The sequence below is a fragment of the Phoca vitulina genome, unplaced genomic scaffold, assembly GCF_004348235.1.
Source record: "Phoca vitulina isolate PV1807 unplaced genomic scaffold, GSC_HSeal_1.0 scaffold4, whole genome shotgun sequence".
NCBI classification, from domain to species: Eukaryota; Metazoa; Chordata; class Mammalia; order Carnivora; family Phocidae; genus Phoca; species Phoca vitulina.
This window is the reverse complement of record NW_022589707.1, coordinates 8,226,002-8,242,545: the sequence shown is the minus strand read 5'-3', so window position 1 is coordinate 8,242,545 and position 16,544 is coordinate 8,226,002. Positions and strand designations below refer to the sequence as shown.

Below are 16,544 nucleotides of genomic sequence, written 5' to 3'. Positions count from 1 at the left end.
CTGATTTTAATATGCATTTCTTTCAATACTAGCGGCATTAAGCATCTTCTCATATGCTTATTGGCATATTTTGTATGCTCTTTCTTGGAACTGCTTTTCCATATCTTTTTTTCCTGTTGTATTTTTGTCTTTCTTTTTTTACTGATGTGTGACCACAACAAGCTTATATTTAAAAGACAGAATCCAGGGGCGCCTGGGTGGCTCAGTCGGTTAAGCATCTGCCTTCAGCTCAGGTCATGATCCCAGGGTCCTGGGATTGAGCCCCATATCAGGCTCCCTGCTCAGTGGGAAGTCTGCTTCTCCCTCTCCCTCTGCGTGCTCTCTCTCTCTCTCAAATAAACAAATAAATCTTTTTTTTTTAAGATTTTATTTATTTATTTGAGAGAGAGAATGAGAGAGAGAGAGCACGCACAAGAGGGGGGAGCGGGAGAGGGAGAAGCAGGCTTCCCGCTGAGCAGGGAGCCCGATGCGGGACTCGATCCCAGGACTCCAGGATCATGACCTGAGCCGAAGGCAGTCGCTTAACCAACTGAGCCACGCAGGAGCCCATAAACAAATAAATCTTAAAAAAAAATTTTTTTAAGTGTCCATATGGATCTTTTTATAATCTTATAAAGTAGGCCAGTAGATAATTGGAAAATGACCAAGGACACAAATGACAATCATCATCCCACCACAATTCTATTGGGCCACCCACTCCACCTCCCTCATTGCCAAAGACCGTCCTCCCTAGCTAGTTCCAGCTCCTCAGTTTTACCAGTTAACCAACTACAGATGCCCTCTATACGACTCTGCTATCCCCTGAGGATAGAGGCTGTGCCTTCTTTATTTTACTTTTATTTAAAGATTTTATTTATTTATTTATTTATTAAAGAGCGAGAGCATGCACAAGTTGGGAGGGGCAGACGGAGAGGGAGAGGGAGAAGCCGACTTCCCACTGTGCAGGGAGCCTGACTCGGGCTCGATCCCAGAACCTCGAGATCATGACCCGAGCTGAAGTCAGACGCTTCACCGATGGAACCACCCAGGCACCCCTGGGCCTTCTTTATTTTTATTATCTCTCTTTTGATGGTCACCCTCTATAAACTCTCTATCACACAAACTCTGTATCACACTGCCCATCTCTGCGCATCCTAGAACGGTCATAAGTCATTTTTAAGTGTCTGCAAAGAGCCATTCCTCATACGTCAATTTCTGGAACTTCTAAACAATTTAAGCTATTTTGTAAGGAAATCTTTCTAAAACACATACATTTCTCTGATTTAAAAAAATAGAACAAGTCATTCTGCCCTTTCTTTTCCTGATGCGTCAGATGTACATATTAATGCTGGTATATGGTGTTACAACATAGGGATGCCCTCTTGAGTTACTAAGGGGGACAGAGCCATTTACTCCTATACCAATGGTCTATACACAGCATGAAAGAAAAATGTTAAGTTGTGTTTGTGTCTTACAGATCATTTCCTCTCTCATTCTCCACCTAAAACTGCTAATTTTCTTCTCGCTGCCCACTTCTAGCGTCTCTTTACTCCCACTCCACACTTGCTGGGCTGAGGAAAAAAAAAAAAAAAAAACAACCACTGTTTTGAAATAAGACTAAATGATTCTGAGAAGCTCCCAAGAAAAAACATACACAATCTTCCGTACAAGAATTTTATGACAACAACTTAGGCTGCTCATAACACAGTTGTTCGCTCTTTCCAATTCCAAGTTCTCTTTCAGAAAGTGAATCTTTCCAGATAAGTGAACTGCAGTTATGCATGGAAAAGGTGTCAAATAAATAGTATGGAGTTACTGGTAAAAATATATTTGACTTAAAGCAAATGGAATAAAATCAATAGACAAAAATTTCATCCATATTTTTCTTGAGTGTGCATTTTTATTGCTTGATAAAAGCCATAAAACCTACTTGCAACATTCAGAGATAGTTGTGCATATTTTAATGGCACTGAGTTACTTTTATGTATGTTAAATTATTTTTTTTCTATTTTGTAATAAAGTCTCAGTACTGATTTGATTATTCAGCTATTTTTGAAAAGATTTATTTATGGGGCGCCTGGGTTGCTCAGTCAGTTAAGTGTCTGCCTTTGACTCAGGTCCTGATCCCGGGGTCCTGGGATGGAACCCCACATTGGGCTCCTTGCTCGGTGGGGAGCCTGCTTCTCCCTCTGCCTGCCACTCCCCCGCTTGTGTTCTCTCTAATAAATAAATAAAATCTTAAATAAAAATTTATTTATTTTAGAGAGAGAGGAAAGAGAACGAGCACAAGCTGGGGCGGGGGAGAGAGGGAGAGAGAGAGGCTTGCAAGATGTTTCAGGATCGGACACCAACCCCCAGCTCCAGCTTTATCCTTTGTCATTCCCACCAGACCTTAAATGTCCTGTGCTGTCTACAGCCTCCCTGGCCTTTGTCAGTCTCCGGTCTTCATAAACACTCCTCTCCCAACTGTTTTGTTTTGTTTTGTCTTGTTTTTTTGCCTAGCTAGCTTTTGTTTGCCCTAGAGGTCATATTTAGACTTCACAATATGCTGTCTTGTTGTAATCTACTTTATTCATTTTTTTCATTTATCTAGTATAATTGACATAATGGGATAATATTGTGCTTTTCTTTTCTTTTTACAATTCTTGAAATGTAACCATCTTTTATTTTAGCCAGACATATTCTTTGCCTTAGAGAGAATAAGAATCACTGGAAGGAATCTTTAAGGAGAAAGAATCATGGTCAGCTTTTGATTACCAAAATAGGATCTAGATATGCATTGCAAAAAATAGGCTTTGTTAACTAGAAAGAACTCTGAATAAGACCAGGGAAAGGACCTTCTTCTAGGTTAGGAGTCCACAGGGGTCAAGCTGGCTCTGCCTGGGTTCTTCAGGCATCCGGGGCCCCACCATGCTGGGGGGTCAGGGATGACGGACAGGAGTCACAGGAACACGTTTCCCACTTCCTGGGCAGAATACCACCATTCCCATTCTCCGTAGATTCTTTTGGGTTTTCTACATAGACACTCATATAATCAAAAATAACACTTTTGTTTCTTTCTTTCCAACCACTGGGCGGTCCCTGGGTTGCAGAATCTTGGGAGATTTTATAGACGTCGATGCCTGCAGCACCCTGGATCCCAAATATGTTCCCTGGCCTTCTATGCCTCCCATCGGGCCTCTTGAATCCAATTGGTAACCAGGACCGGTCCTTCTTTGCGAAGCTCCGCCCCCAAGCATGTGCTTCTTTTTCTAATTTCACCTTGCTTCCACTTTTTATCCAAATCGGAGTTTTCATCATCTCCTCTGACTGTGAAGTTGAGTGGCTTTTACCTAACTGTTGTTCTTATCCTTAGTGCAGACTGCTCAGTGGGTCGGCTCCTGCTTCCAGGCCCTTATCAACTCTCCGACTACCCTGTCTTCCCCTCTGATCCTCAATCTCCCATCAGATGCTCTCTTCCCGCCTCCAATTTATCAAAAGGTAGCCCAGAGCCTTCCTATCTTTCCAGGCACATTTTACTCTCCTGATAGTCTCCTTAACACAGTCACATGCAAAAGCATGCAGATAACAGCCTAACGGGAGAGGTTTCACGTGTGTGAAAGGGGGGGGCTTTGTTTTCCCTCAGAGAGGAGCAGTATCTCTGAGGTCTACCACTTGGCCTCTTTTAGGACAACTGCCTGAACTTTTTAAGATTATGGGCGCAACGGTTCATACCCGTCTATCTAGCCAGGACTGATACCATCACAGGTGATGCAAGGGGAAAGTTGGGATGAAAAATAAATACAAACAACACAAAAATACCTCCTAACTCTGGGTAACAGGAGGCAGGCCGGGTAGAAGGATCACCACCTTCTCAAGGGAGGGTGACACGGGAAAAAGGGGCACAGTTCCTGAACAGACACCTTGCCCATCTGTGAGAACTGCAGACTCCATCTTTGTCTCTTTGTTCCACACCACTCACAGGGGGTTTTCTTGGCTATTAGGAACTCTCTTCTTTTATCAAGTTAAAGGAAAAGTGATAGTAAGTGAGTAACACTATCAAACTATCGGGATATATTTCAGAGGGTTTCAGTGCCCTTTCATGTATAGGAAAAACAGACTACACGCCCATGCATGTCACCACCAGAGCCAATTAGGGTCAAAACCTAAGAACACGTATGTATCATATTTCCATTTTCTACGATAAATATTCCTTTGAGTTCTAACATAAGAGAGACAAGGTGGTCATCCGGCTTTCTCCAAACATTTCTAGGTAAGTTTTAGTGAGGCTTTTTTTTTTTAAAGTTTATTTATTTACTTAAGTAATCTCTACACCCAACATGGGACTTGAGCTCACAACCCTGAGATCAAGAGTCGCATGCTCTTCCAAATGAGCCAGCCAGGCACCCCTTTACTGATGCATTTAAACTTAATACACGTGAAATTCTCATCAAGTCATTCCCCAGCTTAAACTCCTTCATTAGCTTCCCATACCCTCAGGGTCAAGTCTCAACTCCCTCCTGTGGCGCCGTATCTTACACCACTTGTCGCTCACTCTCCACAGGGACTCTGATGTAGATGATCCCTCCTGTGCCTTTCCTTGGGAACACCTCTCCAGCCAGGTTAGGTGTCCATAGGACCTGTTCACTCCCTCCACAGTAGTTACACAGTTGCAATCATTTGATTAATTATGTGAAGTAATTTTGGTGGGGGCCCATGTCTACTTTGTTCACAGCTACGTCCCCCAGTATCTAGTGTGTAGAAGGCACTCAAAAATATTTTTTGGCTGACTGATGGGTTTCTTGCTTTCCCCAGTGTGTGTGAATTTAATCTTCATTGTAGGAGTTGAGCCCACTTTGAAACTTGATATACTATTAGTTGTTCTCTTAAGATGAGTGATTCGTTGTGTTTGCTTGTTTTAAGAATTACATAGAAGGTACAACCCAACACCAAAAAATAATCTTATTAAAAACTGAGCAGAGTGGGGCGCCTGGGGGGCTCAGTCGGTTAAGCGGCTGCCTTTGGCTCAGGTCATGATCCCAGGGTCCTGGGATCGAGCCCCGCATCGGGCTCCTTCTCAGTGGGAAGCCTGCTTCTCCCTCTCCCTTCCCCCCCTCCCCCCACTCCTGCTCTCTTTCTTGCTCTCTCTCTCTCTCAAATAAATAAAACCTTAAAAAAAAAAGAGAAAAAAGAACCCATCAGTGGCAATGGCAGGCCACTTATAGCAGCTTCGCAGGGTTGGACTTAAGTCAGGAAGAGCCATAGGCAGAAGTGAATAGTAATGGTAGACAACGTGGCCAACAGGTCAAAGAGGTTGCAAACATGTATGAGACCCTTCCATCCTTCCACCTCCCAAAAAACCCAAGACGGGAGCAGGGCTATGATACAGCAATCAAGTCCCAAATCAATGTACCACTCTAATTTGGGCAGTTAAGGTTAACATGAGCTTAATTCTCCATGCAAGCAAAAGCCCACACATGCTGGTTAGTACCAAATCATGGCTTATACTCGTAATAGAGCCTGAGTTATGACTCTACCATTCAGGCTTCTCTATTCCAGCACAAACCTTTTCCATATTTGGTTTCACCAGTTCCATGTAAGATCCAGTCAAAATTATTCTTACAGATAGACTCCACATGGATGCGGCTTGTTGCATAAAACAGGAGTTTTTCCATTCTGTTGTTCATCTTCATTTTTTTCCTAATAGAGAAAATGTGAGACTTAACAACCAGAGCATTCCTCTCCCACTATGGTTAATGACATTAATCCCAATAAAGTCTAATCATCTTAAAATTGGATTCCACCCATTTTCAGAATGGAGCTTCTAACATGAATGCACCAGACACAGAAAAGTGAATTTGTGAGAACTTTTAAATGATAGACATGTTAAATCAGAGAGTCGTAAAACTGAAGCTGAAAGAGAGAAGTTCGAGTTTACAAAATGAAAAAAACAACCAGACACTGAAGAAACTCTTGACTATAAAATAAACCAGTGAATAGGTTGTAAAGTATAGCCCTTAACTAATCCTTTCAAACTTTACGTTAAAAACAAAACAAAACAAAAAACCTGAGAATGTGGCCACCAACCTTTCAAAAATATTCAAGAGCTTTGTGTTCTTGATCTTCTTTATCTTTTCAATCTTGAAATTTTTCATGGAAGTTTTAAAATATTCACTTATCATGGCATATTCCGGACACCGATTATCGATCTCTAACAACTAAAAAATTTGAAAAATACGTATAATGTGAAGCAGGAGACATTTAAAGCATGATTATGTTCACAAGGCGCGGCCCCCTATGCCACAGGGTGTCCTTGCCAGGCCTCTGGTAGCAGATGGCATAGCTGGCTTAGCGTTTCCACATCTGGAGGTTCATTTTAGTGATGAACTAGTTGGCACCTGGACCATCTGTGCAGGCTGACTTCGGGCTAGCATTATGCTTAAAGGCAAAGGGACGCCCCGGAGGTGTTGGATTTACTCTAATGACCTGGTGAGTTCCTTTGCCTAAAGCTAGAGCAAGGCACTCAAGCAGAGAGGCCTGCCCCCAAAGCTGGAGCATGATATGGAAGCTACGTGATCTGGAGTCTTGCCCCATCCAAGTTAAGTGAGGAGGTGAGGCAGTGTGCGTGTGCGCGGCTGGATGATGAGGTGCCCTGTGGAGAGCAGCTGCTCTCTGGGAAGCCAACACAGTTACCATTTGGATGCCACCGAATCTTGACCCAAGAGTTTTACGGAAACCATTCATCCTTTCATCCAAACAAATACACACATTTACAGCTAAGTACTTTTCCCCCCACTTGAAACAATTTACACACCAAAAAGCAAAAACCAAGTACCTCATATCCACTCGAGCCAAAGTCCCACTGAGGAAGCAATGTCGAGGATAGAGGGTCTGACGGGGTCTGCGCTGGCTGATAGCTACAGAGAAGAGAAAGACTTCACTTCGTTCCCTGTTCCATATGCCCAAGTTCTGTCCCAAAGTTCCAGCCACGAAGCCAAGGTTTCCCAGAGAATTTTTTCTTTGTATTTTATTTTGGATTATATTCCTGCATAGTCCTGGTATAGATGTACTAGTAATCATGCTTTAAAAAAAATAGTCATTATTCATAATTTGGTAAATTAACGTGATTTTCCCATTGATTTAAAATGCAAAAGCAGGGGCGCCTGGGTGGCTCAGTCGTTAAGCGTCTGCCTTCGGCTCAGGTCATGATCCCAGGGTCCTGGGATCGAGCCCCGCATCGGGCTCCCTGCTCAGCGGGGGGCCTGCTTCTCCCTCTCCCACTCCCCACCCCTGCTTGTGTTCCCTCTCTCACTGTCTGTCAAAAAAATAAATAAAATCTTTAAAAAAATAAATAAATAAAATGCAAAAGCATTCATTCTTTTTTAGATTCCTGCTCAACCTTCAGAGGACCTAATACGTGAGCATTAAGATATCTTACAGCATCTTTGTGAAACAATGAACACTGAGGCACGGGGAAGAATTCTGCTGTCCTTCCTGTAGGAACTGTATTTCAGGGTATAGTTCCCCCAGGAGGAAAAAGTCTTCTTTACAGACAATTCACAGCTATTAATTGCAGAATTGACAGAATTAGAAAACCACCATTTTCTAACCCCTAATGAAATAATGGATTGAAACAATGACCCCCAATAGCTACGATAACTATCCAGTGAAAGATCAGATGTTGGAACAGAGGGGTCAGACTGGACCGACCAGCACCCCCTGGCTCATCTTCATCACTAAGAATAGGACAACTAGACGTTATGTACCTCTTATTACGATGTGGCAGGAAGCACAAAGTACCACTTCTATAGTTTTCTTGACCAAAAATGGAACCTGAATCTAATCAAGCCTCTAAATCGAACCATCAACTCGCAGAAATTACTTATCAGATGGGCATACAGGGCATACAATTTGATACATTTTGAATTTGGAAAATTCTGTAAGGACGAATCACCTAATTTCTTAAAAAAAAAAAAAAGTAGAGGAGGGGAAATGTAATAGATTAAGAGGCTTAAGGGACAAATCTACCAAATGCAATGTACATACCTTGTTTGGATAAAAATTTATATAAATCAACTAGAAAAATGTCATGCTTGATTTTACACCCACCTTGAAATCTGTTTTATGTAACCTTATTATCACCTGGAGGGGGGAAAAACCCATCTCCACAACCGTTCATCAACAATGTAGATTTTTCTGAGTTTTCATGAGGAGACAGAGGAGTGACACTGAATCCCCCACAGCAAAATTTCCTTTAAACAATCCCCTTTTATCAACTGTATCATTGTCCAAATCTCCTCCCTCAGGCAGCTAACACATCCCTCTCTTCTTCCATTTCTTTCTCAGCAGCCTCCCTTCTGTAAATCCACTCAGCAAAACTAAAGACATACAGAAGAACCCAGAGCAAAACAAAACCCCTTTAACCATGCACTTGATTATTTCCGAGGCTCAGCCCATCAGGCCCGCCATTCACAGTGAAGCAGCTGAGGCCCAGGTACGGAAGGCTTGCCCGAAGTCCCCTGGGAGTCAGAGGGAGATGGATTTCCTGCTCGTCTACCCCTACGGGCACACTGTACTGCTTCACGAGTACAGATGATGCGAAAGGAAACCACTGTGTAATGAAAGCAGGAAGATTTCAAGAACACAGATTCATGAGTAAATTGGTGAGATCAATGGGTGATCATTTCAAACATCTGCCGATAGGCAGTGTTTCCGAACACTTACTTGAGCCCACTTTTCATCTGCTCCACAGCCTTGTAAGACATAAATGTTGGCCTTCTGACAACATCCTTTTGGGTCTTGGAAGCTACATTTGTTTGAATCATGCCTTTAGAGAGAAAAAGGAAAACAAACAAGAACCAAGAATTAGTCCTAGAAAATGATGTCCTGTTATTTTTCATAGGCTAGTCACACAGCAAATATTCACGACTGAACTGTAACATGTATGAACAGAGAAAATCCTTTCGGATGGGAATTGCTCATGATTAAAAACCTGTATCCTTCACTGCCCTTATGATAAGACCCAGAAAACAAAGAGGCAATGAGATGAGCAGTCAGCAATTAATCGGATCTGTAAATCAAAGTCAGATAGTAAAGGGAGGGACGAGGGCAGCCAGATAACAAGACATCATCCAGGTAAGCTGTCCTAAACCAGGCAACCATGACTATAGGTTGGAATGTGGTAGCTATATCTTGAAGGATTTTTCTGTATCAAGTGTGAAATGTCATTTTCAATTCATGCATCCTGTAGACCCAGGTCCAAGTTGCAGTCAGAGGGAGCTGTTTAAAAAGTAAATCATCTGGGGCGCCTGAGTAGCTCAGGCAGTTGAGCGTCTGACTCTTGGTTTTGGCTCAGATTGTGATCCCAGGATGGTGGGATTGGGCTCTGCATCGGGCTCTGCACTCAGCGGGGAGTCTGCTTGGGATTCTCTCTCCCTCCTCCTCTGCCTGTCCCCTCACGCATGCACTGGTGCTCTCTCTCGTTCTCTCAAATAAATAAATAAAACCTTAAAAAAAAAAAAAAGTAAATCATCTTACCTTGCTAGTGAAAAGTATCAAATGGCACAGCCACTTTAGCAGTTTCTTATAAAGTTAAACATATAGTACCTACGTGATCTAGCAATCCCACTCCTTTATATTTACCCAAGAGAAAAGAAAACTTACATCCACACAAACACTTTCACTTACATGATCCTAGTAGCATTATTCTAATAACCGAAAGTGAAAACAACCAAAATACTCACTAAGTGTGAATGGATAAAAACAAACCATGGTATAGCCTTACAATGAAGTATTACTCAGCATTGAAGAGGGAAGAACTCCTGCACACGCAACAACATAGATGGGTCTAAAAAACACTCCGAGTGAAAGAAGTCAGCCACATGCAGAGTACACACCACAAGATGCTCTTTATATGATGTTCTAGAATAGATACGACTAATCTATAGTGACAGAGCAAATGGGGGTGGGAAGAGACCAACTGCAAAGGGGCATGAGGAAACTTTTTGGACTGATGGGAATGTTCTAGATCTTGATCAGGATAGCAGTTGCATGCATATGTCAGCGCTCATCCAACTGCACACTCAAAATGGATGCATTTTGGGGCGCCTGGGTGGCTCAGTCAGTTAAGCCGTCTGCCTTCGGCTCAGGTCATGATCCCGGGGTCCTGGGATTGAGCCCCACGTTGGGCTTCTGCTCAGCGGAGAGTCTGCTTCATCAGTCTGCTCCCTCTGCCCCTCCCCCTGGCTGTGCTCTCTCGCTCTCTCTCTCTCTCAAATAAATAAAATCTTTAAAAAAAAAAAAAAAGGATGCATTTTATTGAAGCCATTATGCTTCAGTATAGTTGTTGCAAGGTGAAACAATCATAAACAATAAAAAGATAACATGAGATGGTGTGGGGATCCCGGGTGGCTCAGCCGGTTAAGCGTCAGACTCTTGATTTCGGCTCAGGTCATGATCTCTGGGTCATGAGATCAAGCCCCAGTCTGGCTCCAGTCTCAGTGGGGAGTCTGCTCTACTCCCTCTCCCTCTGCTTGACCCTCTCTGCCCTTCCGCCACTCATGCGTGTGCACACCCCCCCAAAATAAATAAATATATCTTAAAAAAAAAAATGAGATGGTGCCACAACTCTGCTCCAAACCTTCTTGCAGCTCTCATCTCTTACAGACCTTCTCACTGTTCTTTGGAACCTCCAGCTTGTCTGCAGTTCACACTCTTGTCACCAGCCCCTCCCTCTCTTGGGGGCCCTCCTTCCCATGTGCACGGGCTGCTCCCTTCCTTCCAAAGGTTCCTCCCAGGACAAAACTAGATGCTCCCCTAGGGACTCCTCCAACTCTCTGGCTTCTTCATCACACTGCTTCATTTTCCCCAGAGCTGTTACCACTTTCGCCCGCTGCCCACACCTAGAACAGCGCCTAACAACACAGCCTGCGCTCCAGTACTAGTTTAACGAATGTCAGAATACAAGAAATAGGAAAAAATCACCTAGAACACCACAAACTGCTCTGAACTAGTTTCTATGAACCAAGTGAACAAAATTGCTGGTCAAATTTCTCCAGATTCAGGAACAAGGTACATTATCGGTTCTCCTCTCTCCAACACCTTTTTAAATTGCCAAAACAAGAGAATAATACCCAAAGGAAAAAAATCTTCAATTTAAGACATTCTTCATTTCGCCATCTGACAGAAGAGATTTCTGTTTCTACCTATTCTCTTCTGGTCTTGGTCCACATGCATACATCGTTGCATTTACCAAGCATATTAAATTTTTTTAAAAAACTTTTCATTTCGGAAAAAAAAACACTTTTCATTTGAAATACAACACCTAAAGAGAAAGGCACAAAAGCATCTATTTGAGGGTTTGCCTTTTTCATTTAACAATATTAAATTTTGCTCTTACTGTGCAGTTTTCATAATTATAATTTTTTTAAAGATTTTATTTATTTATAAATAAATAAAGAGAGATAATGAGAGCAGGAACACAAGCAGGGGGAGTGGGAGAGGGAGAAGCAGGCTTCCCGCCGAGCAGGGAGCCCGATGTGGGACTTGATCCCAGGACCCTGGGATCATGACCTGAGCCGAAGGCAGACACTTAACAACTGAGCCACCCAGGTGCCCCAAAGCTGTATTATTTAATACACAGTAATTGGTACAGGGCCCAAACCTCAGGTACCACCTGGAAGGTCAAGGACCTGAGAAAGTCTTTACCTCTTTCAAAGCATCCGCAGGGCTGGTCCCAAAAGGGCAACCATCTAACCATATGCAGGGAGGTGTCCCAGGGGTGCAGCTGATGGGACAGTACATTCAGAGGGAGGGCAGTTCCTGCCCTGATTTCTTACTAAGCACAACAGATTGCTAGAAGCTCAGCTGAAGGCCTTTCCATGGTGGCTCAAATAAACATGGTGGAAGGCAAAGTCTTTAGTAAAGGTGACGGATAAAACCAACCACCTAGATGATGAAGCCCAAAAGGAACAGCAAGGTTCTACAAGTCCGAAGGCACCAGTGGGCCCAAAGTCTCTAATGTTGTCAGAGCCGAGGCTCTTGGGCACAGGCCTCCTGACAGCCGCAAGCTCCCACCCCAGCGTACCGTGGGCCTTGCTGAAAAGCACCCAGATCCTCGGTACGGCATGCACATGCACCTCCACTCTGCTCCCACCCCCACGTGGACACCGCATGCCAGATCCGAACAATGGGCACCACTGCCAAACGCAAAGTCTTACCCACAAAACTCAGCTCATAGCTCCGTGAACCCGCCTGAAACGGCACGACGGCCATTGGGTGGCATAGAAAGATGGTCTCCAGGTAGAAAGAGTCGATGCTGGAAGCCTGCTGATCACCAGTCTAATTAAAACAAAAAACAAAAACAAAAAACTAAAACAAAAGGTAAAGACACTTCAGGGTAGGCTTTTAAGAAACCTCTACCATTATATCTTATACAACTGTATTTTAGCCACGGGATTTCAAAGGAACGAATCTTGCCTCCCAAACCAGACCGTAAAGGCCGCCGGGTTGGGGCCACGTCACACCGTCGTCTTGTGGCGTCCCCATCACGGGGTTAGAGGAGAACAGTCTACCTTGCAGAAATGGACCATATGCTTGGTGGGTGCCCGAAAAATGGAGCTCTTTGCAATGTCCTTTTTACACCTTCTGTAAAATAAGACCCAAGCGTACAGAGCCACTTATACCCACGGTACAGAAATCATGTCTGCCCTCCCTAACAGAATCCAACACTCGGGCATGAAGTAGAATAGCGTAGCTGTTTTTAGCCCATCACGTGTGAGAAAGCAGTTTCGAGCTGTTGTAAAAGGCAGGGAAGCTCCAATGGGCATACTGTGGTCCAAATGTAAATGACCTCCCCCTTCTCCTCTGCCCTGAACCACGTAAGCAAATAAAATGGGACCCACCCCAAGTCAGTCAACAACACTGAAAAAGCGCTTGGATTTGCCACTCACTGGGGCTGTAATGAAAGAGGCAAGGAATACCGCCCCCAAAATGTAAAGATAGAATCTCTGGTCTCAAGGCCTGTATGAAGGGTCTGAACCTCAGAACGGGTGGGTAAAGAGAAGTGTGTTGATTCTAGCAAGGAGACAAGCTAGGCCACCATTCCACTGTCTACACCCTATGCAAGGGTGGCAGACCAGGGCAGACCGGATGTAAGCCCTAACAGCAGGGGTTCCCAATATTTAATGGTGAAGAGACACTTGTTCCTTATGATCTAGAATGGAGGAGCTAATGACAGCAAATTCCCAGCCGGTGGCAGGGAGGGGCTCCCCGTCCCTTTAAAGACACTGCGGGCTCTGCAGCTTTCAGCTACGCCCACCCCCCGCCACCCCCCCAACACCCCTGCCCTCCTCGGTGAATATGCCTGCTGAATGTAAGGGGAGGGGGCCCACAATGAAAGCCTCCAAGGAAAATGTCCTGGACGGAGAAGGTCCTGAACTAGGTCTCTTTAGCCTGGAGAGGACTATGGTGAGGACAGATACCCGCACACAGTGCAAAGCGGGAGTAAACCAGAATGAGGTTCAGAAGGTAGAACCAGGACAAACGGCTGGAAGTGACAAGGAGGCTACCTTTAGCAGAACTTCCGAAACTACAGCATCCAACAATTAAGTTACACCTCGAAGAGGTTTGTTGCAACAGCTGGTGGGGCATTATCCACCAGGATAATTGTAAACGAGATTGCCATGATTAGATGATGTGGGGGTGAGTCACATGCCTTCCTGGGACCCGGAAGAACAGCTGCCGTGGGCAAACGCCTACGAACACAGAACACAGGGGGCGGCGAGGCAGATCTGTCACCTCTGGGGACCCTCACCTGCCAGCTCGAATCTCTGTCCTAACCTCCCATTCTGACAGCTCAAGTCCCACATCCTTCAACTGCCAGCTCAGCTCGGCAGGACCCTGTTCCCGGCTGGAAGCAATCTACCAAGCGCTAGGCCAGGGCCTTTCACACTTTAATTTGTGTGTTAAAATGCAGATTGCGATTCCGGGAAAGGGTTTTTAATTCTGCGTGTCAAAGAGCTCGCATGGTGCCAATGTTGCTGGTCTGCAGACCAGAATTTGACTAGCAAGACTTTCAGGTCTAGATCAGTGTTGTCCGCTGGAACTTTCTGGAACATTTCACTGGAAATGTTCTGTTTTCCTGTATGATAGCTGCTACCTACATGTAGCTGTCGAGCACTTACATGTGACTAGTGTGACTGTGGAACTGAAGTGTTCATTTTATTCAAACGTAATGAATTGAATTAAAATGAAATAGCCCCCACAAGTGGCTGGTGGTTGTCATACTGGACAGAGTGAGGCAATTTCAGTGTCTGAGCGTTGGGACAGCCCAGCATGCCTCCCACTTGGTCCCTCCTCAGGCCCTTCCCTCACACTGTACTTCAGTTCCGAATAAGTGAAGGAGGAATGAGGGATAGGGCCTTCGATGATTTATTCTCCCAAAACACTTGAACGTGTATCTCCATTTCAGTAACCAAGTCTTGGCTTTTGTGCTGTGCCCACATGCCTGCCTTGACCTTGGTTTCTAGCGCGATGGCCTGCCTTTGCCTTGGGCGATTCTCTCAGGCCAGGGACTCCCGCCCCTCGACGCCACAGCTACTAAGCTCAGCTCCCAGCTAGTCAACCTCTCTGCGGGGCTGGATCTGCAAGTGCTGCCGATGCAAACCCCATGGCGACCAGGCCCTGCCCTCCGGTCACTCCTGCTGTCGCTCCATCCTGCACCATTGCTGCCCACCTGCCCAGCTATTCAACCATCGCTCTTCCCAATGCCACATCCTCTCCCTGTCTACCATCTCTGTCGGGACAAGTCCCGGCTCAGCACCTGAAATTCCATAAAAGGATATCAAGTCTACATTCCAAAGAGTTCACAGTCAAAGCATATGCACCTACCCATGGTTGGCAAAAGCTCTTCTCCCAGTTTCTACTAGGGAGGCTACTAATCCAGAAATCTCAGTTGCCCCAACTCTTATTAAAAACTCAATTGCAAGAAATAAAACCTGCAGGACTCTCCCTATCTGAAGGCTATGCAGTCCACTCTTTTCTCCAAATATTCTAACCTCTACACTGGGTCAAACCAGGCCATCAAAGAGCTGCAGACTTGACCCATACACACTGAACTCTGAAAGAAACCAGGCTGCTCATCATGTTGTGGTTCAAATCTCCTGAGACCACCAATTTTTATTTCACTTGGACAGACAGCAAGGAAAACAGCAAATCTAGGGCCTTCTTTTTTTTTTTCTTTAATAACAGAAGAGCCAATTCAATGTATATAATGATGGGTCTAATTAATATGAGAAAGTAATAATTTATTCACCTCACCAAGAACATGTGCCACAGATTAAAGGAACCTGACAACATTCTACATGTTTGCGTAAAGTTCCAGGCTACATTCTAGAACTTTGCATTTAACACAGATTGAATGTCCCAGGGAGAACTTTACATCAAGAAGTTCTATCAGACGGGACTCCTGGGTGGCTCAGTCGGTTAAGCGTCTGCCTTTGGCTAAGGTCATGATCCCAGGTCCTGGAGTCAAGCCCCACGTGGTGCTCTCCACTCAGCCGGGAGTCTGCTTCTCTCTCTCCCTCTGCCTCCCACCCCACTCGCGCTCTCCCCCTGCCTGCCACTCCCTCTGCTTGTGCTCTCTCCCGCTCTCTCTATAACAAATGAATAAAATCGTTTTATCAGAAGTTTCTTTTTTTTTTTTAAAAGATTTTATTTATTTAGTTGACAGAGAGACACAGCGAGAGAGGGAACACAAGCAGGGGGAGCCGGAGAGGGAGAAGCAGGCTTCCTGCCGAGCAGGGAGCCTGATGTGGGGCTCGATCCCAGGACCCTGGGATCATGACCTGAGCCAAAGGCAGACGCTTACTGACTGAGCCACGCAGGCGCCCTTATCAGAAGTTTCTTGATTTCTTGATGTTTTACTAGGGAACATGAGCACTGGAACTTGTGTACATTTAAATATCATCTATTCCCCACTGACAGTTCTCCTTGGTCTCTGGGACCCCTGATGTCACTAAAATGCAAATCTTTTCCAACCCTCTTCCCCATCTTACCAAAAACTGCAAGTACCTGACATAAGAACCACTGAGGCCTGGGCGCCTGGGTGGTTCAGTCGGTTAAGCATCTGCCTTCCACTCAGGTCATGACCCCGGGGTCCTGGGATGGAGTCCCGCATCAGGCTCCCTGCTCAGCGAGGAGCCTGCTTCTCTCTCTGTCCCCTCCACCCACCCCCCACGTTTGCTCACTCTGTCTCTCTCTCGCAAAAATAAACAAAAATACTTAAAAAAAAAAAACACCACTGAGGCCTATAGTTTGTTTTTACTTTAACCAAGGCTAATTAATTTGAGTTTGTAATATCTTTTTCCACAGTCAACTCACAGAATCACCTTTACAGAACTGCACTTTGACATCATCTTTGGCTTGACCGTGGAGAGAACCCGGACAGATCTCGACATCACGAGGGTTTTCACGCCATACTGTTCCACAAGCCACCACAGGAGAGAGAAGAAGAGTGAAGGGGACGGAGACCAAGACACTGGGCTCTGAGCCCCTCTCCTGCTTCCACAGGGCAGCTCTGCTCGACT

At 44.9% G+C, this 16,544-nt stretch overlaps 1 protein-coding gene across 3 annotated transcripts in view; it reads right to left on the bottom strand.

Annotated features, from left to right (window-relative positions):
- ZC3HAV1 (zinc finger CCCH-type containing, antiviral 1) overlaps positions 1-16,544 on the bottom strand; it is a 57,002-nt gene that overhangs the window by 6,634 nt on the left and 33,824 nt on the right. For all 3 annotated transcript variants that reach the window (XM_032401481.1, XM_032401483.1, XM_032401482.1), the window contains 5 exons: positions 12,177-12,297; positions 8,683-8,785; positions 6,794-6,875; positions 6,046-6,176; positions 5,525-5,658 (listed from right to left, as the gene is read on the bottom strand). In XM_032401481.1, coding sequence (XP_032257372.1) covers positions 5,525-5,658; positions 6,046-6,176; positions 6,794-6,875; positions 8,683-8,785; positions 12,177-12,297 — 571 coding nt within the window. The remainder of the gene's footprint in view (positions 1-5,524; positions 5,659-6,045; positions 6,177-6,793; positions 6,876-8,682; positions 8,786-12,176; positions 12,298-16,544) is intronic.